The sequence below is a fragment of the Schistocerca cancellata genome, chromosome 12 (assembly GCF_023864275.1).
Source record: "Schistocerca cancellata isolate TAMUIC-IGC-003103 chromosome 12, iqSchCanc2.1, whole genome shotgun sequence".
Lineage (NCBI taxonomy): Eukaryota > Metazoa > Arthropoda > Insecta > Orthoptera > Acrididae > Schistocerca > Schistocerca cancellata.
In genome coordinates, this window is record NC_064637.1 from 14,043,896 (window position 1) to 14,065,813 (window position 21,918).

The 21,918-nt window shown below is 45.2% G+C and overlaps 1 protein-coding gene across 1 annotated transcript in view; it reads left to right on the forward strand.

Annotated features, from left to right (window-relative positions):
- The window catches only part of LOC126109824 (serine/threonine-protein kinase 11-interacting protein), a 251,012-nt gene that overhangs the window by 75,301 nt on the left and 153,793 nt on the right, over positions 1-21,918 (forward strand). Inside the window, exons 5-7 of the mRNA XM_049914880.1 lie at positions 4,241-4,469; positions 11,473-11,637; positions 20,225-20,457. Of these exons, the coding sequence (XP_049770837.1) occupies positions 4,241-4,469; positions 11,473-11,637; positions 20,225-20,457 (627 nt within the window). The remainder of the gene's footprint in view (positions 1-4,240; positions 4,470-11,472; positions 11,638-20,224; positions 20,458-21,918) is intronic.

Sequence of the window (21,918 nt, forward strand, 5' to 3'; positions counted from 1 at the left end):
AAGGTTTTGAATTTTCGTATATGAGACTTGAGTTTTGGAACAGTATGTCAATTAATGTAGCTACAGTGAATTTATGAAAGTGCTTCAGTCGTTTATAATAACCGTGTATTTTTCATTTTTTGTTTCTGTAGTATATAAATATGGACATATATAAAAGGACTGGTGAGTAATCTTTTTTAACTCAAAGATATTTACATTCTGCCAGAAATTTCTTACAACAGAAATTAATATCTGCTACTTGTGTAACTCATTTGTAAATCTTCCACAGTGTAATAACATTTGCTTTAAAAATATTTTTCAAAGTTGGCTTCTATGGTTTCTAGCTTGCAGACCTCGATCTCGGACCATATTTTATTGTAAAGCTTCAGAGCCTTGTAATACGGGGTATTTTCAAATAAGCTAAGTCTGTGTTACGGTAATATCTAGTCCGATCTATGCTTCAAACCGTAAATGTGTGTAAAGGAATTTCCTTGAAAAAGATGCATGTTTTTTAGCACAAGATGGAAAAAAAATCACAACAGCAAAAAGTAGTTAATGTAGAGTAACATATGTAAGTGATTAACATTGCAAGATCACAGGTTAATGTAAGTACGAGAAAGCCATTGCAAATGTGAGAAGCTGGTACATTAATAACCGGTGTAGCAACCAGAATGTCGAATGCGAGCATCCAAATGTGCACGCATTGTGTCGTGCAGGTGACGGATGTCAGTTTGTGGGACGGAGTTCCACGCGTCTTGCACTCAGTCGGTCAATACGGGGACAGTTAATGCCGGGTAACGGTGATGCCAGAATTGTCATCCGACGATGTCACGTATGTGCTCGATCGGAGACAGATCCGGTGAGTGAACAGGCTGACACGACACGTCGACACTCTGTACGGCACGTCAGGTTACGAAAGCGGTACATGGGTGAATGTCCGGAATGCTGTTCACAAACGGTAGCACGTCAGGTCGAATCGACAGAGTGACGTACAAATTTGCAGTCAGGGTATGTGGGATAAGTACGAGAGGTTGCCTGCTGTCGTACAAAATCACAACCCAGACCGTAACTACAGTTGTACGTCCAGTGTATCTAGCAGCCAGATAGGTCGGTTTCAGACCCCTCAAATGGCCTACTCCTAACAGACACACAGCCATCGCTGGCATCGACACCACTGGTGTCACAGACGCCGGCGGTTTGGGGTCAGTGGAATACGTGCTACAGGGCCCGACTCTTAGCTGTCGTCTAAGTAACAAATTTTTAACAGTTCATCGTGTGACAGTGGTGCCAACTGCTGCTCAAAGTGCTGCCGCAGGTCAGTACGACACACCGGAGCTGTACACCTAACACGATAGCCTTCCCCCATGGTAGAATCGCATGACATTCTTTAGCCCGATCTTCTCGCGACTGTAGGTTCTCGCGACCACCGCTGCCAGCTTCTGGTAGCGCTATTATGTCACCTCGGTGAGGTGTCGATAATGGCACCTTTATCGCCTTGGAGGTGTTCTCGACTGACATCGACTCACCACGTCCCATCTCGAAAGTACCTAACGGTCATTACTGCCACTGCGGGTATTTGATGCAGATCTGATTTGCATCTTCGTAGTGGTGCTGCTAGCACCCTCTTATGCGACTGATGTGAAATTTTAATCGTCGTCATCTTTCAGATGTAGAAGTATGCATACTACCTTTCATTAATGTTGCACAACTTCTTCTCGGTGTTGCGATTTCTCCGTTTTTTATTTATTTTTTTTAATTTTTTTTAAATATTAATATTTTTCATCAGTGTACATAAATTATACGATGTCTGTTCTTTAGGACATGTCCGAAAGAAGAGACGCTGTGCATAAGCTGCAGCTGTGGTACATATTATGTAAATTGAAGGTAGAGGAAGGTGAAAAAAAAGGAAAGGGAAAGAACTTATAATATCGAGAGCATCGGAACTTTATGCGGACTCGGCAGTGACTAATGAAAATGTGTGCCGAACCGTAAGAACAGACGTCGCACATTCATATAATCGATTTACCGCGACGGGCGACGAATCTTCGACCCTCGGTGCAGGTGCACGATTATGTTCGACTTCTGGTGGGAATCTAAAATTTGTGAGCTCAGAGGACTGCAGGGAGGTGGCGCAAGGTGGGAGCGGGAGTCAGCCGTGTAGCGATCCGAGATAGGCCGCACATTTGCGATAGACACTGTGTCCGGATAGCACGGTCCGCCACTCGTGGTCTCGCGGTAGCGTTCTCGCTTCCTGAGCACGGGGTCCCGGGTTCGATTCCCGGCGGGGTCAGGGATTTTCACCTGCCTCGAGATGACTGGGTGTTTGTGTTGTCCTCCTCATTTCATCATCATCCAGGAAAGTGGCAAAATTGGACTGAGCAAAGATTGAGTAATTGTACGAGCGCTGATAACCACGCAGTTCAGCGCACCACAAACCAAACATCATCATCATCATCATCGGATAGCACGGTGGTTAATGCGACTGCCTCGTAAGCGGGTGTCCCGGTCCGGCACGCATTTTCATCCGTCACCGTCAATTCGGCACAGAGTCCCGATGGGGCTAATATCGTAAGTTCCTTATCTTTCCTTTCCTTTCCGCACTCTCCACTTTCAATATATGTAAAAATTGTTTATAAAAATAGAAGAAATCATCATTAACTCGAACAGAGGTTGGCACGATTGTCTATTGTTTGTTCTCGTGATAGCTCTGATAATTTTTTTCTGTAGCTTAAAAAAATTGAGGAAGTTTGCTTTTTCAGCACACCTGAAAAAATTTGTTTTGTCTCACAACTGGTATAAAATACGTGCGATAAACAATTTTCTTAACAGATAAGTAAGTTACTTTATGTAGAAAGCACATTGCATAACCACTGTTTAACCACTTAACTAAGCAATCCACATGAACAGTCTGTTACAAGTTTTTGTTTATAGTAACCCCGGAAATGTAACACTGTCCACACTGATCAGTTCCCTGTCCACACAATTTAACTGTGACACATATTTGGCAGTTTGTTTGGTTCTGAAATGTACAATTTGTGTTTTTGTAAGCATTATTGTTTATCAAATTTTTTTAGATCCTGAAGAGTTCGTTTTGTATTCTGTGTCAGTTGTTCGGAGTTTTTACAGCAATGTGCTGCTGAAGAGTCGTGTGCATACACAATTGCTTCTGATGTTATCTTACATGACGCGTGGTTCCTGTAATATAGGAACTGTAACGAGCTGCAGTGTTACGTTGCTTTATGCTTAATTACAGACTTACTATTTTATCAGTTGATTTGTTTTCACCACGTAATGCCCGCTGCTTACGTCCTCCTTCGTTGCTGAGCGCTGTATCACTTTTTGTTCTGACGCCACAACTGTTCCTTTCCTATATCTTTACTACTTTTTATCTATATAAATGATGAACTATTGGTTTAGCCGTTTAACAACTTTTTAATAACTATGGAAGTATTACAGGCATCGGGCCCCACCTAATGTGTCACCCGCCTATACGTTTTACACGAACCTTTCGAGACTCGATCGATCTGTTTACAAAGAGAAAGCAGAATATCTCTTCCTCTGAAATTGTCCAACAACGGCGTGGGAAGCTCGATGCCCTCGTGGCCCGGGCTCTTCCACGGCTCGCGGTAGTTTGCAGCATCTGTTTTATTCCTCGCTCACTTGCCGCTACGTCGACATCCGCGGTGATCATTGGGCAACGTCTTCCACGTTATCTGCAACGTAAATAAACTTTCTTCCCACAGTATTTCTGAAAACCTAAAAAACAAGCTTAAAGACCATAATAATAATAACTGTTCTTACAATTATTCGCATAGGTCTCGGTCGATTTAATGAGGGGTGGGACAGGCCTAAGCCTTGTGACACCACAGAGCCTAGTGAGGACCCCTGTTATATGCCTGCTTATATTTCTTTTAATTTGGAACAGGCCTTCTGACCATTTTGTTTTATAAGTACCCGCTGTTTTCTACTTTTCGGATAGGATGGGAACCAGCTTACAGGTTTTTCGTGGAAACCGTAACTACATATTTTAATGTTTACTGCAGATGACGTATGATAATTAATGAGCACAACCAGTAGTGAAAAAGTGAGGCATTGTTAAACAGGACCTGAATTGATGATCTACACTCTTCTGAAATTATAAACGAGTGCAACAGCACGAGTACGTGAAACGGGAATAAAATTATTACATTCGAGTTACGTGTCCTCGCACGAGATCGACACTCGGTGCCAATTTCTAAACGGGGCACGTCACGTTTTGCAGTTTGTGCTGGACGGGCAGCGCCTGTCGCAGTCGGAGCGCGCGGCGGGTCTGTCGGGGAGGCGGGAGGGGCGGAGTGGCGGCCGGACGAGTTCGGCGAGTGCCGAGCGGGAGCCGCCGTCTCCCGTGCCGACAGAGAGGCCGCCGCCCCCGCCACCGCCCGAGGACTCCCTGTCCACCGCCAGCTCCACCGCCTCGGACAAGACCCTCGTCGCCGACGGCACGACGCCAGGTTAGTGTCGGGGCGATACGGGGACCGGCGAGCTGTCGTTCTCGTCCGTACCGGAGAACTCCGTCGCATATTTGGGAACCGCGCCGGAAGACGCTACCTCCCAATCTGCATCGTACGCCGGCTTGTGTCGGTAACACTCGTGACGGGGACGAGAACAGTCGCTTCTCGTTCTCAAAATGTTGCTTTCGCTTCCAGTTGTCTACTACAACTGTTTGGCTAGCAACATCTATTTGTTTTTCTCGTTAACCGTTAACAAAAATTGCCTCAAATGATGTAAGTAAGAAGAAACAATGTTGTCACACATTCGTTATATTTGTATTAGCTGAAGACTGTCAGATTACATTAAGTACTGTTCTGTTAATTTTAATGTCAATTATGATAACATAACAGGATGAAATATTTTGAAAACAAGTAATAATGAAAATGGTGGAGTTGTTTAATTTGAAAGTTAAACTCTCAAAAAATTGTTTAACATTTGTTCCAGCAGAAAAGTAATATGTCTATTTTCTATACAAATAATATAATGCAGTATAATAAGCAAAAGAACTAACGGTTTCCTGCAACAAATAGTTTTACCTTACAATTTCTCGAGAAAGATTGTATAGGAAAGAAACCGTATTAATCCGTAAACTACTTTTGCAACACTGTTCCTATGAAATAGTGATCAAAAATTAGAAAGTTTTTAATTGAAAACAGTCTAAGGTCACACCTAAGGTATTGCTCACAGTACAGTCACCATCAGACCATTAAAACTCCACGATGACGGCTGTAGAGAGTGGCGAGGAGCAGCGCACTGTGTGACAGCGGTACACACTGCTCACTGACAGTTGTCCCTACGTAGCAGGTTGCTTCTCACCACCCTCTGGAGCCGTCGTCATGGAGTTTTAACGGTCTGATGGTGATCGTACCACAATTCAAACTGGTTACCCGATTATTAAATTTTAACAACTTACATCATTCCTAGACTGTCTTTATTTCAAAACTTTTAATATTGAAAATCAACCAGTTCCTAATGTCCTGAAAAATTTGTCTCGTCTTCCGGCGGGCCTCGATCCTGCATTTGACCGACATCTGCTTTCACATCGATTCCACCCGTCAGGATGCACCAGACGGTCTGCCTCTTACGGCTGCTGACATTACCACGGCTACCCGCCAAGACCCTATCTTGCGGCAGGTTCTCTGTTACGTGGTCCACGGGTGCCCGCCTGTCTTAACTCGTCGGATGCGGACCGATTTCGACCCGTGGCGCCACCTCTCCCACGGGCTCTCCGTGGTCGACGATGTCCTCCTGTCGGCCACAGATTCGGATACCCGTCGGGTGGTCATTCCTCTGGATTTGCGGTATCATGTGCTCAGTTTGTTACACCACAGGCACTGGGGTATGTCCCGCACGAAAGTTTTGGCTCGCCGGCACGTGTATTGGCCCGGCATCGGTGGCGATATCGATCGTCCGGTCCACAGGTGCGCCAGTGCGCGCGTCAACAGGCCGGCCGCCCTCAGTAGTTCGCACCCTGCCTGTGCCTCGCCGTCCCCGGGATTGCAACCATCTCAATTTCGCGGCCCCGTTTTTGAGGTCCACGTGGTTGCTTATCGTTGATGCCTACTCCGAATACCCACATTTCATCTGCACGACGTCCACCACCACGGGGGCTACACTCACGGCCCCGGCCCGGGTTCTCGCCATAGAGGGCCTGCCTCACACATTGGTCTCCGATAATGGCCCCCAATTCGTGGCATCCTCCTTCCACGACTTCTGTCGAGCCAACGGTATCAAACATAGCCCCCGTTTCCACCCTTCCTCCAATGGCACGGCGGAGAGGCTGGTCTGCACATTTAAGCAACATTTGGTGAAGGCGGGCGAAACATCTCCGACCACGTGGGCCCTCACCCTGTTTTTGAGCACCTATTGCACCACGCCCCTCGACAGACGTAGTCCGGAGGAGCTCCTCCGTGGGCAACAGCCTCGGACCCTGCTCCATTTGCTGTGCCGTTCCCCTCCCGCCCCCACCCCCAGCCCTCTCAGCGTTATGCACTCGGCGCGGCCGTGTTGGCCCACTTGTACGGGTGCCAGCCGGGGTGGATGCCCGCCACGGTCGTCACGGCCTGTGGGCGGTACGTGACTTCGGTGCAGACTTCGAAAGGGTTGGAGCACCGCCATCGTAACCAGCTCCACCCGCGTGCCCCCGTGGGACCCATACGCCGCCGCCACCACCTCCTCCTCTGCTGCCTCCTACGTGTACGGACATGGTTGGTTCTCGAGTCACCGACACTGCCCCCGGTTGCCGTCTCCCCGCGGGCTTGCCACGGCACTCCCTGCCCGCAGGTGGTTCGGCAGCTCCCTCCGCCGCCCCGGTCTCTGGATCGTCCGCCATGGACACCTCGGACGACCCTTCCTCCCCGCCAATGGCAGTTGACGAGCCCGAGTCTTCTCCCACCTGTTGCGTGGGCATCGTCCGGGGCGTTTCCATCCCTATGCACAAGTTTCAGGGGGAAGGCATCTGGTACCGAGCGCTGCGGGTTATGAATTTGCGCCAGGCGGTACAGACCTCGAATACCATTAGAGTTCTCTACAGCCGTCACGCCGTACTGCGCACATTCCTGGCTTGTGTATAACGTGAGGAGCACGTGGTCCCAGCAGCCAGTAGCGGCGTGCTTTATTCCATATATAAGTGCCTGCATCTCGCTCAGCTATGCAGTCTGAACTTCGTGGAGTCTATCGAACTCTCGACAACAGACAGCATATTTACAGTACTTTGTTTTTGTTACTGAGTGGACGTTGTGGATTCATTTGGTTGTCTCTGTCACCCCGCTGCTTCTTGCGTGTTGTTGTCGTAAGGTCTCGCTCGGTCTTCCGTCATTGTTCGTGTCCGTCCGTTCCGTTTGTTTGTTCGCAGGCCACTGTCTGTTTAGTCGCACCTCGCTTCATTCTCGACCCCTCCGCACCTGTTCCGGCCACGGTTATAACAGGTTGTATATGTGGAAGAGGCCTGGAGACACTGAAAGTTTTCAGATAGATTATATAATGGTAAGACAGAGATTTAAGAACCACGTATTAAATTATGAGACATTTCCAGGGGCAGATGTGGACACTGATCACAAATTTTTGGTTATGAACTGTACACTAAAACTTAAGAAACTGCAAAAAGGTGGGAATTTAAGAAGATGGGACCTGGTTAAACTGACAAAACCAGAGGTTGTAGAGAGTTTCAGGGAGAGCACAAGGGAACGATTGACAAGAATGGGGGAAAGAAATACAGTAGTAGAAGAATGAGTGGCTTTGAGAGATGAAATAGTGAAGGCAGCAGAGGATCAAGTAGGTAAAAAGATGAGGGTTCGTAGAAATCCTTGGGTAACAGAAGAGGTACTGAATTTAATTGGTGAAAGAAGAAAATATAAAAATGCAGTAAATGAAGCAGGCAAAAAGGAATACAAATATCTCAAAAATGAGATCGACAGGAAGTGCAAAATGGCTAAGAAGGGATGGCTAGAGGACAAATGTAAGGATGTAGAGGCACATATCACCAGGACTGAGATAGGAAAGGTAGAGAAACCTTTGGAGAAAAGAGAACCACCTGTATGAATATCAAGAGCTCAGATGGAAAACCATTTATAAGCAAAGAAGGTGGGAGGAATGTATAGAGGGTCTATACAAGGGCGATGTACTTAGGGGCAATATTATGGAAATGGAAGAGGGCGTAGATGAAGATGAAATGGGAGATACGATATTGCGTGAAGAGCTTGACAGAGCACTGAAAGACCTGAGTCGAAACAAGGCCCCGGAAGTAGACAACATTCCATTAGAACTACTGACGGCCTTGGGAGAGCCAGTACTGACAAAACTGTACCATCTGGTGAGCAAGATGTATGAGACAGGCGAAATACCCTCAGACTTCAAGAAGAATATAATAATTCCAATCCCAAAGAAAGCCGGTGTTGACAGGTGTGAAAATTACTGAACTATGAGTTTAATAAGTCACAGTTGCAAAATACTAACTCGAATTCTTTACAAATGAACGTAAAAACTGATAGAAGCTGGCCTTAGGGAAGATCAGTTTGGATTCCGTACAAATGTTGGAACACGCGAGGCAATACTGACCCTACGACTTATTTTAGAAGATAGGATAAGGAAAGGCAAATCCATGGTTCTAACATTTGTAGACTTTGACAAAGCTTTTGACAATGTTGACTGGAATACTCTCTTTCAAATTCTGAAGGTGGTAGTTGTAAAATACAGGGAGCGTAAGGCCATTTACAATTTTTACAGAAACCAGATGGCAGTTATAAAAGTCAAAGGGTATCAAAGGGAAGCAGTGGTTGGGAAGGCAGTGAGACAGGTTTGTAGCCTATCCCTGATGTTATTCAGTCTGTATATGGAGCAAGCAGTAAAGGAAACAAGAGAAAAATTTGGAGTAGTAATTAAAATCCATGGAGAAGAAATAAAAGATTTGAGTTTTGCTGATGACCTTGTAATTATGTCAGAGAAAGGAAAGGAGATGGAAGAGCAGTTGAACGGGATGACAGTGTCTTGAAAGGAGGATTTAAGAGGAACATCAGCAAAAGCAAAACGAGGATAATGGAATGTGGTCGAATTAGATAAGGTGATGCCAAGGGAATTAGATTAGGAAATGAGGCACTTAGCATAATAAATGAGTTTTGCTATTTGGGGAGAAAAGTAACTGATAATGGTGGAAGTAGAGAGGATATAAAATGAAAACATTTCTGAAGAACAGGCATTTGTTAAAATCAAGTATAGATTTGAGTGTCAGGAAGTTCATTCTGAAAGTATTTGTATGGAGTGTAGTCATGTATGGAAGTGAAACGTGGACGATACACAGTGTAGACGAGAAGGGAATAGAAGCTTTTGAAATTTGATGCTACAGAAGAATGCTGAACATTAGATGGGTAGATCACGTTACTAATGAGGAGTTATTGAATAGAATTGGGAAGGAACGGAATTTGTTGCACAACTTGACTAGAAGAATGGATCAGTTGGTAGTGTAGTGGTTAATAAAAAAGAAAAAGAGAAGAGAAGAAAAGAAAAGATTGAAAATGTGGGAAGAAATGGTGAATAAAAAGGGGGTTTTAAAATCATTAATGACCATGAAAAAGGGAAAGAATGAAATGCAAATCGGACTTCGTATTATAGAAAAGTTATTGGACTTCGTGATTTGGAAAAGCTATTGTTGGGGTAGTAACATTGAGTATAGATTTAAGTGTCAGGAAGTTGTTTCTGAAAGTATTTGTATGGAGTGTAGCCATGTATGGAAGTGAAACGTGGATGATAAATAGTTTAGACAAGAAGAGAATAGAAGCTTTTGAAATGTGGTGCTACAGAAGAATGCTGAAGATTAGATGGGTAGATCACATAACTAATGAGGAGGTATTGAATAGAATTGGGGAGGAGAGGAGTTTGTGGCACAACTTGACAAGAAGAAGGGACCGGTTGGTAGGACATGTTCTGAGGCATCAGAGGATCTCAAATTTAGCATTGGAGGGCAGCGTGGAGGGTAAAAATCGTAGAGGGAGACCAAGAGATGAATACACTAAGCAGATTCAGAAGGATGTAGGTTGCAGTAAGTATTGGGAGATGAAGAAGCTTGCACAGGATAGAGTAGCATGGAGAGTTGCATCAAACCAGTCTCAGGAGTGAAGACAACAACAACAACAACAACAACATTGTTGGGGTGGTCCTTGTGGTGTTTCTGAGCAAAAGTCAAACCAATTTCCACTACAAAAATTATTTGAAAGAAACAGAGAATAACAAAATGTGATTAACAGGGGGGAATGGCGTAGATAAGAGTTCATCCTTTACCATGTTAACATGTCTTCTTTCGTGCGGCGTCCAGGTTCATTTCTGCATGAAAAGTCGTAGCTGCTCCGAAATTTTGCTATAAATTTCATTGCCCAGGAATTACAAATGTATACAAATCAAACCCATCTTGATATTGAATGCAATGTATTTTACGTTGCTGCTTCCATACTCCGAATTTCATACAAACTTCCACAATACGTCTGCACATCAATAAGTTTTTTCATCTTCAAGACTAGCTAATAAGTAAGCGGATAGAAAACAAAAAGAGTTACATTTGTACCATCATTTTCTTATATTTTTTCTCTGCTGTTGAGTGCTCATACAGCTGCGACGGTATAATTTATATCTGAGGGAACGAGTGTAGCGCGACAAAATTCAAAGTCCCGCTGCAGTAGGATACGTTCTGAGGCATAAAGGGGTCATGAATTTGGTATTGGAGGTATGCGTGGAGGGTAAAAATTGTAGAGGGAGACCAAGAGATGAATACACTAATCATATTCAGTGGGATGTAGGTTGCAGTAGGTACTGGGAGATGAAGAAGCTTGCACAGGATAGAGTAGCATGGAGAGCTGCATCAAACCAGTCTCAGGACTGAAGACCACCACAACAACAACAACAACAACAACATAGCATTTTATGAGAGGTATATTAAAGCACGTACATAGGTACAGTATTCATCCTGACACACATTTTAAGTGATATAAGAATTGTTTCATTCAGCTGTCATATCAACACCATTCAGGTTCTTAAAGAAAGTGTTTTTATCGTGATGCTACACATGTTTTTGACAGGTCACGAATTTGCTGAACATCTTTAGGCATCCTGAACTTCATTTCAACCACTATCAGGTTCTTAAAGAAAGTGTTTTTATCATTGTGCCAACATGTCTTTGAGAGGTCATGAATGTAACTGATGAGGTAATGAAAATGTCATGAATTTTATCCTCTTAAAATCTGTAGGCACACTGAACTGGCATTGCTAATGATACCCGAAGAACTCCTAATTGTTATCAATGGTTTATACATACTGTGTGGGCTATTTCGAGGGTCAGGAAAACCTTTAAATGGGCATCTCTCTTGTATCGGCTGTAAATAAGTAGTTGCCACTATTAACCATACATTGTCATTTTACCTAATGAGCTACATCACCCGATGTTATATACTATGTTTGTACTTGTGTGTGTTGTGACAGGCAGGAGACAGTCGACGGCAGGCGGCGGCGATGGCAGCAAGACTGCACCTGTGAGGAAGTCACGTCACGTGCGGAAGGCCGTCATATCGGACCTGGAGGCTGCAGACCCCACAGATGACGGCTCCCTGACAGGCAGCGTCACGTCGATCCGCAGCTCACCACCCGGTCAGTTTGAGAGACGAGCATACCAGGGAACAGAATGTCAGAGGCAGCCTCGTGTAGTGGTTAATAAAAAAGAAAAAGAGAAGAAAAGAAAAGGTTAAAAATGTGGGAAGAAATCGTGAAGAAAAAGGGTTTTTTAAAATCGTTAATGACAATGAAGAAGGGAAAGAATGAAATGCAAGTCGGACTTCGTATTACAGAAAAGTTATCGGACTTTGTGATTCGGAGAAGCTATTGTTGGGGTGGTCCTTTTGGCGTTTCTGAGTAAAAGTCAAACCAATTTCCACTACAAAAATTATTTGAAAGAGAACAGAGAATAACAAAATGTGATTAACCGGGGGGAAATGGCGCAGATAAAGAGTTCATTCTTTACCATGTTAACATGTCTTCTCTCGTGTGGGGTCCAGGTGGTGTTCTCCAAAAATTTCCTGTTTCATTTCTGCGTGAAAAGTTGTAGCTGCTCCAAAATTTTGCAATCGTCCAGGAATCACTAATTTATACAAATCAAAACCATCTCGGTATTGAATGCAATTTATTTTACATTGCTACTTCCATCCTCCTAATTTCATACCAACTTCTGCAGTACGTCTGCACATCAATGAGTTTTTTTCGTCTTAATCTGACCACGACTAGCTAATAAGTCAGTTAAGCTTCCGCTCTCAAAGACAAAGCGGGGTAGGAAAACAAAAAATGTTACTATTTTAGTACCTTCATTTTCTTATATATTTTCTCTGCCGTCGAGCGCTCGTACAGCTGCGACGGTATAATTTATATCTGAGGGAACGAGTGTAGCGTGGCGAAATTCAAAATCCCGCTACACTCGCGAGCACTGAATTGGCTCTCGTTTCGAGACCGTAAACTGACGAGAACACTATTCCCCTCTTATCTGAGCAGTTTGTGATGTGTTGTAGATTGCCAACGTTCTAAAACAGTGCTGCAGTTTGCATATTAAAATGTTATACACTGCCAGAAAAAAAATTGAAACACCAAGAAGGAGCTGTATGACATAAGCAACAGTCGGTAGGCGTGTTTCTACATCCGAAGGACGATGCCTATTTCAATTTGGCTATAGTAGTGACACTACGAGGATGCAAATTGGTTTGTTTTAAATTTATGCCGTAACAGTCGTGAGCGTTAGTTACCTTTGAGATCGGACGTGGTGAGATAATGGTAGTCGAGAATACCTTTAAGGTGACAAAGATGCCATTTTCAGCTTCTCACCGAGTTTGATTGAGGCCGTGTAATACAGCTACAAAAAAATGGATTGCCTTCTGCAATATTGCAGAAAGACTACGCAAGAATGTAGCCACTGTGCAGGATTTCTGGCAGCGGTGGTAACGAGAATGTACGGTCGCGAGAAGCCCGGGCTCCAGACGCCCACGTGGAACAACCGAGAGGGAAGACGGTCGTGTTCGGCGTATCGCTCTGGCGCACCGTACTGCCTCTACGGCAGCAATTTGAGCAGCAGCTGACTCCACGGTGACGACGTACTGTTACAAATTGCTTACTTCGAGGATACGTCCGAGCCGGAAACCCTCTAGCGTGCTTTCCACCGACCTGAAACTGCCGTCATTTGCCAGTTGTCGAGCGAGAGCTTGTCGGAGGGCAGGGCGGAGACCCGTTTTGTTTTCTATTGAAAGCCGGTTCTGCCTCGGTGGCCGCGTGTCGGTTAGGAGGCGGCCGGTCGAGGGCCTGTGGCCGACATGTCTGAGTGTCAGACGTCGGACCCGACCTGGAGTTACGATCTGGCTGTGGCAGCAGGAGCACTCTCCGACTCCGAATTTGTGTGTCAGTCTGGTGATTTGACCAAGTGTTCTGCTGTTCGTTAACGGCATTCCGGGAGGTGTTTTCCGACAGATTAACGCTCGCCCACGCGCTGCAGTTGTAACCAGACGCGCTCTACGGAGCGTCGACACGTCGCCTCGGTCCGCTCGATCTCCAGATTTGTTTCCTGTGGAATACGTACGGAACGTCACCTCGTGACGACTCCGGCATCGTCCACAAACGGCATTAACTGTACCCGTGTCGAGCAACCGAGTGTGACGGGCACGGGCTCCGACCCACAGACTGACATCTGGCACCTGTGCGACACGGCGTACGCACGTTTGCACGCTTGTATTCGTCGACATTTTGGTGATTACGCAGGTTCTTAATGTACCGGCATCTCACATTTTGCAGTGACTTATCTCGTACTTACATTAACCTATTGTAGTGGTTAATAAAAAAGGAAAAGAGAAGAAAAGAAAAGAAATGGTTGAAAATGTGGGAAGAAATTGTGAATAAAAAGGGGGTTTTAAAAACGTTAATGACCGTGAAAAAGGGAAAGGATGAAATGCAAATCGGACTTCGTATTACAGAAAAGTTATCGGACTTCGTGATTCGGAGAAGCTATTGTTGGGGTGGTCCTTGTGGCATTTCTGAACAAAAGTCAAACCGATCTCCACTACAAAAATCATTTGACAGAGAACAGAGAATAACAAAATGTGATTAACAGGGGGAAAGGGCGTAGATAGGAGTTCGTCCTTTACCGTGTTAACATGTCGTCTTTTGTGCGGTGTCCAGGTCTACAAAAATCTTCTACTTCATTTCTGCGTGAAAAGTCGTAGCTGCTCCGAAATCTTGCAATAAGTCTGATGGAATGACACCAGTCTCATATTCTACACACCAACGTAAATAGACGTTTTGCTGCCACTTCCCCCCGAACGATTTTAGAAATTTCAATATAATGTTATCTATCCCTTCTGCCAGACCACCTTCTTAACTGAGTGGCAACATATTTGCCTACCATGCAGCGTGCCCGGGTTTGATTCCCGGCTGAGTTGCAGATTTTTCTCTGCTCGTGGAAGAGGTATCGTGTTATCCTCATCATCAGCAAGTCAACCGACGTGGCATCACCTAAAATAGACTTGCAACCCGGTGGTCAAACTTCCCCGATGGAGCCTCCCGGCGATCAGAGCCACACGATCATTTCATTTCATTTTATTCCTTTGATCTTAAGTCTTCCAAAGCTGTATTAAATTCTGATTCTTATACTGGATCCCCTAAATCTCTTCTGTCAACTCCTGTTTCTTTTTCTATCAGGTCATCAGGTAAGTCGTCCTCCTCATAGAGGTATTCAGTGTACTCTTTCCATCTTTCCACTCTCTCCTCTGCATTTAACAGGGGATTTCCCACAGAATTCTTAATGTTACTAACCTCACTTTTAATTTCACCGTCATTTTGACTTTCCTATATGCTGAATCCGTCCTGACAATCATTTCTTTTTTAATGTCTTCGCATTTTTCTTGCACCCACTTTGCCCTAGCTTCCCTGCACTTACTATTTATTGCATTCTTAAGTGACTTGTATTTCTATATTCCTGAATTTTCCTGAATATTTTTGTACTTCCTTCTTTCATTGATCAACTGAAGTATTTCACGTGTTATCAGTGACATAAGTATATCATTTGTTATCCGTGCCATCATACAAAATGCTATTGTGTCTGGAAGATACATTACTTAGTACAAAAAATAACTGCAAGGATGTCTTGCTTGTATTGTGAGGAAAATAAAATGCCATAATTTCGGAGATGGACTGAGGAAAGTCATCAGCTTATTCTGTTTATATTTCCAGTAGAAACAATGTGAAAGTTAATAACTGTAATTTATTGTTTACTTTGCACACTAGGATATCACATGTATTATAAGCTCTCATTACTGACAATTAGAACTTAACACAAGGTGACATTTTTACTTTTGTTGTTATAATTTTATTTGTTCTCTACTACTTTCAGCCTTCTAGGCCATTCTCAAGTGATTTTGTGGTTTGGTACAAAATAGAATATATTATATCATTTCCAGAAGACTGGAACTAGATCTGAACAAATAAAATTAATACAGCGGAAGTGGAAAATACCACCTTCTTTAAATAAAATCTTCGCTGTGGTACCCACTTCGAAGAAAATGAGAATTTAACGTTTCTGTCTGTAGCACTGTTATAGCTGCTCAGGTTTTAAATTGAGTTGGTGGTACTTCCTTTACTTGAGCTTAGAGGAGAGTGGCATGTGGTGCCATCTCTTTGTGAATTGTGTAAAGCCTATTCCCTGTCTTACTATATTTTAACTCTCTGCGTGACTCTCTTCTGAGGTGGGCTGTTGGAGTCGACATTTGTGTTAAGGAATGTGCGAAACCACTTGTTGTTGTTGTGGTCTTCAGTCCTGAGACTGGTTTGATGCAGCTCTCCATGCTGCTCTATTCTGTGCATGATTCTTCATTTCCCAGTACCTACTGCAACCTACATCCTTCTGAATCTGCTTAGTGTATTTATCTCTTGGTCTCCCTTTACGATTTTTACCCTCCACGCTGCCCTCCAATGCTAAATTTGTGATCCCTTGATGCCTCAAAACATGTCCTACCAACCGATCCCTTCTTCTAGTCAAGTTGTGCCACAAACTTCTCTTCTTCCCAATCATATTCAATACCTCCTCATTAGTTACGTGATCTACCCACCTTATCTTCAGCATTCTTCTGTAGCACCACATTTCGAAAGCTTCTATTCTCCTCTTGCCCAAACTAGTTATCGTCCATGTTTCACTTCCATACATGACTACACTCCATACAAATACTTTCAGAAACGACTTCCTGACACTTAAATCTATACTCGACGTTAACAAATTTCTCTTCTTCAGAAACTATTTCCTTGCCATTGCCAGTCTACATTTTATATCCTCTCTACTTCGACCATCATCAGTTATTTTACTCCCTAAATAGCAAAACTCCTTTACTACTTTAAGTGTCTCATTTCCTAATCTAATTCCCTCAGCATCACCCGATTTAATTTGACTACATTCCATTATCCTCGTTTTGCTTTTGTTGATGTTCATCTTATATCCTCCTTTCAAGACACTGTCCATTCCGTTCAACTGCTCTTCCAAGTCCTTTGCTGTCTCTGACAGAATTACAATGTCATCGGCGAACCTAAAAGTTTTTACTTCTTCTCCATGAATTTTAATACCTACGCCGAATTTTTCTTTTGTTTCCTTTACTGCTTGCTCAATATACAGATTGAATAACATCGGGGAGAGGCTACAACCCTGTCTCACTCCTTTCCCAACCACTGCTTCCCTTTCATGCCCCTCGACTCTCATAACTGCCATCTGGTTTCTGTACAAATTGTAAATAGCCTTTTGCTCCCTGTATTTTACCCCTGCCACCTTCAGAATTTGACAGAGAGTATTCCAGTGAACATTGTCAAGAGCTTTATCTAAGTCTACAAATGCTAGAAACATAGGTTTGCCTTTTCTTAATCTTTCTTCTAAGATAAGTCGTAAGGTTAGTATTGCCTCACGTGTTCCAACATTTCTACGGAATCCAAACTGATCTTCCCCAAGGTCCGCTTCTACCAGTTTTTCCATTCGTCTGTAAAGAATTCACATTAGTATTTTGCAGCTGTGACTTAATAAACTGATAGTTCTGTAATTTTCACATCTGTCAACACCTGCTTTCTTTCAGATTGGAATTATTATATTCTTCTTGAAGTCTGAGGATATTTCGCCTGTCTCATACGTCTTGCTCACCAGATTGTAGAGTTTTGTCATGACTGGCTCTCCCAAGGCCATCAGCAGTTCTAATGGAATGTTGTCTACTACCGGGGCCTTGTTTCGACTCAGGTCTTTCAGTGCTCTGTCAAACTCTTCACACAGTATCTTATCTCCCATTTCATCTTCATCTACATCTTCTTCCATTTCCATAATATTGTCCTCAAGCACATCGCCCTTGTATAAACCCTCTATGTACTCCTTCCACCTTCTGCCTTCCCTTCTTTCCTTAGAACTGGGTTTCCATCTGAGCTCTTGATATTCATACAAGTGGTTCTCTTCTCTCCAAAGGTCTCTTTAATTTTCCTGTAGGCACTATCTATCTTACCCCCTAGTGAGACAAGCCTCTACATTCTTACATTTGTCCTCTAGCCATCCCTGCTTAGCCATTTTGCACTTCCTGTCGATCTCATTTTTGAGACGTTTGTATTCCTTTTTGCCTGCTTCATTTACTGCATTTTTATATTTTCTCCTTTCATCAATTAAATTCAGTATTTCTTCTGTTACCCAAGGATTTCTATTAGCCCTCGTCTTTTTACCTACTTGATCGTGTGCTACCTTCACTACTTCATCCCTCGGAGCTACCCATTCTTCTTCTACTGTATTTCTTTCCCCCATTCCTGTCAATTGTTCCCTTATGCTCTCCCTGAAACTCTCTGCAACCTCTGGTTCTTTCAGTTTATCCAGGTCCCATCTCCTTAAATTCCCACCTTTTTGCAGTTTCTTCAGTTTCAATCTGCAGTTCATAACCAATAGATTGTGGTCAGAATCCACATCTGCCCCTGGAAATGTCCTACAATTTAAAACCTGGTTCCTAAATCTCTGTCTTACCATTATATAATCTATCTGAAACCACTTAAAAACTGCATTCGGACCAGGCCAATGGCCATTCACCTGGCATCAGGATTAGGTGTCCGTCCGGCTCGCTTCCCCACCTCTTGGGCCGACAGTGGGTTTTAAGGGAGAGGGTAAGGAGTCATTCCAATCCCGGGAGCGGAATGACTTACCTTAGGGGGAAAAAGGGACAGGTACACACTCGTGCGCGCGCGCGCGCCTGCGCGCACACACACACACACACACACACACACACACACACACACACACACACACACACACACACAAGCAGACATATGTAAAGGCAAAGAGTTTGGGCAGAGATGTCAGTCGAGGCGGAAGTACATAGGCAAAGATGTTGTTGAGTGACAAGTGACATACGAGGGGCAGCAACTTGAAATTAGCGGAGGTTGAGGCCAGGTGGGTAACGGGAAGAGAGGATATACTGAAGGGCAAGTTCCCATCTCCGGAGTTCTGACAGGTTGGTGTTAGTGGGAAGTATCCAGATAACCCGGACGGTCTAACACTGTGCCAAGATGTGCTGGCCGTGCACTGAGGCATGTTTAGCCACAGGGTGATCCTCATTACCAACAAACACTGTCTGCCTGTGTCCATTCATGCGAATGGACAGTTTGTTGCTGGTCATTCCCACATAGAAAGCTTCACAGTGTAGGCAGGTCAGTTGGTAAATCACGTGGGTGCTTTCACACGTGGCTCTGCCTTTGATCGTGTACACCTCCCGGGTTACAGGACTGGAGTATGTGGTGGTGGGAGGGTGCACGGGGCAGGTTTTACACCGGGGGTGTGTACAAGGGTAGGAGACGCAGGGTAGGGAATGTGGTTTGGGGATTTCATAGGGATGAACCGAGCGGTTACGAAGGTTAGGTGGACGGCAGAAAGACACTCTTGGTGGAGTGGGGAGGATTTCGTGAAGGATGGATCTCATTTCAGGGCAGGACTTGAGGAAGTCGTATCCCTGCTGGAGAGCCACATTCAGAATCTGATCCAGTCCCGGAAAGTATCCTGTCACAAGTGGGGCACTTTTGGGGTTCTTCTGTGGGAGGTTCTGGGTTTGAGGGGATGAGGAAGTGGCTCTGGTTTGTACCAGGTCGGGAGGGTAGTTGCGGGATGCGAAAGCTGTTTTCAGGTTGTCGGTGTAATGGTTCAGGGATTCGGGATTGGAGCAGATTCATTTGCCACGAAGACCTAAGCTGTAGGGAAGGGACCGTTTGATATGGAATGGGTGGCAGCTGTCATAATGGAGGTACTGTTGCTTGTTGGTGGGTTTGATGTGGACAGATGTGTGAAGCTGGCCATTAGACAGATGGAGGTCAACGTTGAGGAAAGTGGCACGGGATTTGGAGTAGGACCAGGTGAATCTGATGGAATCAAAGGAGTTGAGGTTGGAGAGGAAATTATGGAGTTCTTCTTCACTGTGAGTCCAGATCATGAAGATGTCATCAATAAATCTGTACCAAACTTTGGGTTGGCAGGCCTGGGTAACCAAGAAGGCTTCCTCTAAGCGACCCATGAATAGGTTGGCATACAAGGGGGCCATCCTGGTACCCATGGCTGTTCCCTTTAATTGTTGGTATGTCTGGCCTTCGAAAGTGAAGTTGTGAGTCAGGATAAAGCTGGCTAAGGTAGTGAGGAAAGAGGTTTTAGGTAGGGTGGCAGGTGATCGGCGTGAAAGGAAGTGCTCCATCGCAGCGAGGCCCTGGACGTGCGGGATATTTGTGTATAGGGAAGTGGCATCAATGGTTACAAAGATGGTTTCTGTGGGTCTGTATATGTGCGGATGGATGTGTGTGTGTGTGTGTGTGTGTGTGTGTGTGTGTGTGTGTGTGTGTGTGTACCTGTCCCTTTGTGTGTATACCTGTCCCTTTTTCCCCCCTAAGGTAAGTCTTTCCGTTCCCGGGATTGGAATGACTCCTTACTCTCTCCTTTAATACCCACATCCTTTCGTCTTTCCCTCTCCTTCCCTCTTTCCTGATGAAGCAACCGTTGGTTGCGAAAGCTTGAAATTTGTGTTTGTGTTTGTTATTGTCTCTATCGACATATTAACGCTTTTGTTTGGTAAGTTACAGCATCTTTGTTTTTAATAATATGACGCGGTGGAGGTGTCAGATCAGTTCTGCCGGTTTGCAGAACCTCCGTAACGCAATTTGTCATTTCTCACAGATTTGAACGCAGAGCACCTGGAGACGAAGCGCAGGGTGGAGAGCCTGCGGCAGATGTTCGGCCACGACAACTGGCTGCACAGCCAGGGTGGGACGTTCCTGCAGGACGTGCTCGGCCTGCCGCCCACCGCCGCCACTGCATCCGCCCTGCTCGGTGGGACCGCACCCGGACCCGAACTCGAACCCGTGGCCGCCCCGGTCAGTCCTGCGGTTGTCGACTCTGCTGTTGCGGAGGTAATTAGCTGACCAGAAACTTTACAAATTGTGTGGCTTGCACGGCTCTTCTAACCTATCTCTTGTTTTCAATTAATGGAGACCGCTCACTGAAAATCAGAAGCTTTGACTTGTTTTGACAGGCACACAAGAAATAATGTGCGCGCACCCACACACACACAGACACACACACACACACACACACACACACACGCACACACACACTCCCCTACATGATGCAGCTGTATTTCAGCAGGTGAACTGGTTAAGGTGAGTAATGTTTAATGGGGTGGGTAAAAGGGGAGGCAGAAAGAGGAATTAGGGGTGGGTGGCCAGCGGCTCAGAGGGAGGCAGTCGGTTTGCCGGCTATAAATGTCTGTGGGGGGGGGGGGGGGGGTGAGGTATGACAGGTGTGCAGGCTAGGCATGTAATGCACGATTGTAGGGGTCAGTGGGGAGTGCCACATGGTCAAGGTGACATGGGGGTGTGGATTGGCACTGGATGACTGGGCAAAGGAAGGAAAACTGTTTGGTGGAGGGTGTGGGGACAGTGGTTTACCAGAAACTAGGCCAGTACACTTATGGGAGGAAAGAATGCAGCCATTGATGTTAAACGTGTTATGCGCAGCTGAATGTTGTGCCACTAGGTGGTCAACTTTCTCGGCAACAGTTTCGTTCTAGTGGACAGCTGGTTCGTAGTTGTACTGATGTAAAAAGCTGTGCAGTATTTGCAGCAGAGGTGGTGTATGACGTGGCTTCTTCCGCAAGTGGCCCAGCCCTGACGGGGGAGGGTAAGCCTGAGACAGGACCGGAGTAGGAACTGCCGGGTGAGGTTCGGGCAAGTCTCGCACCTGGGTCTCCCGCAGGGTTACGGTGCCCGTCGTAAGGGGTCAGTGATGGGAGTGGCACGGGGACAGACTAGGATATCGTGTAAGATGGGTGGGCAGTGGAACACCACTTTTGGCGGGGTGGGCAGGACGGTGTGGAAGGGATGGTGGCTGTCGAAATGCAGTTACTGTTGGCGGTTAATGGGTTTAATGTGGACAGAAGTGTGGACGGAGAATGGAGGTCGGCATCCGGTAAGGTGACACGCCGGGCGTAGGAGGACCGGGTGAAGCGGCCAGAAGAGAAGGTGTCGAGGTTCTGGAGGAACGCAAATAGGGTGTCTCGCCCTCGAGTCCAGATCGTGAAGATGTCGTCGATAAACTTGAACCGAACTCTGGATTAGGAGTTGTGGTAACCTAGGAAGTTTTCCTCTAGGTTCTGTCCCTTCCTGAGAACACTAACCTCTCAGCAGAAGAAAGGACAGCTAGACATATGGTGAAAATGTATTCTGACCTAATCGTCCTCCCTGCAAACAAATGTTCCACCACTGGTGTAATGAGTTTTAATGGCTACCTGATAGAAGGCCTCTACCAGCTGCGTGCTCCACCTACGACCTCTGCCAGAGTGACCTCATCACAGATGTCCAATGTAACCTCCA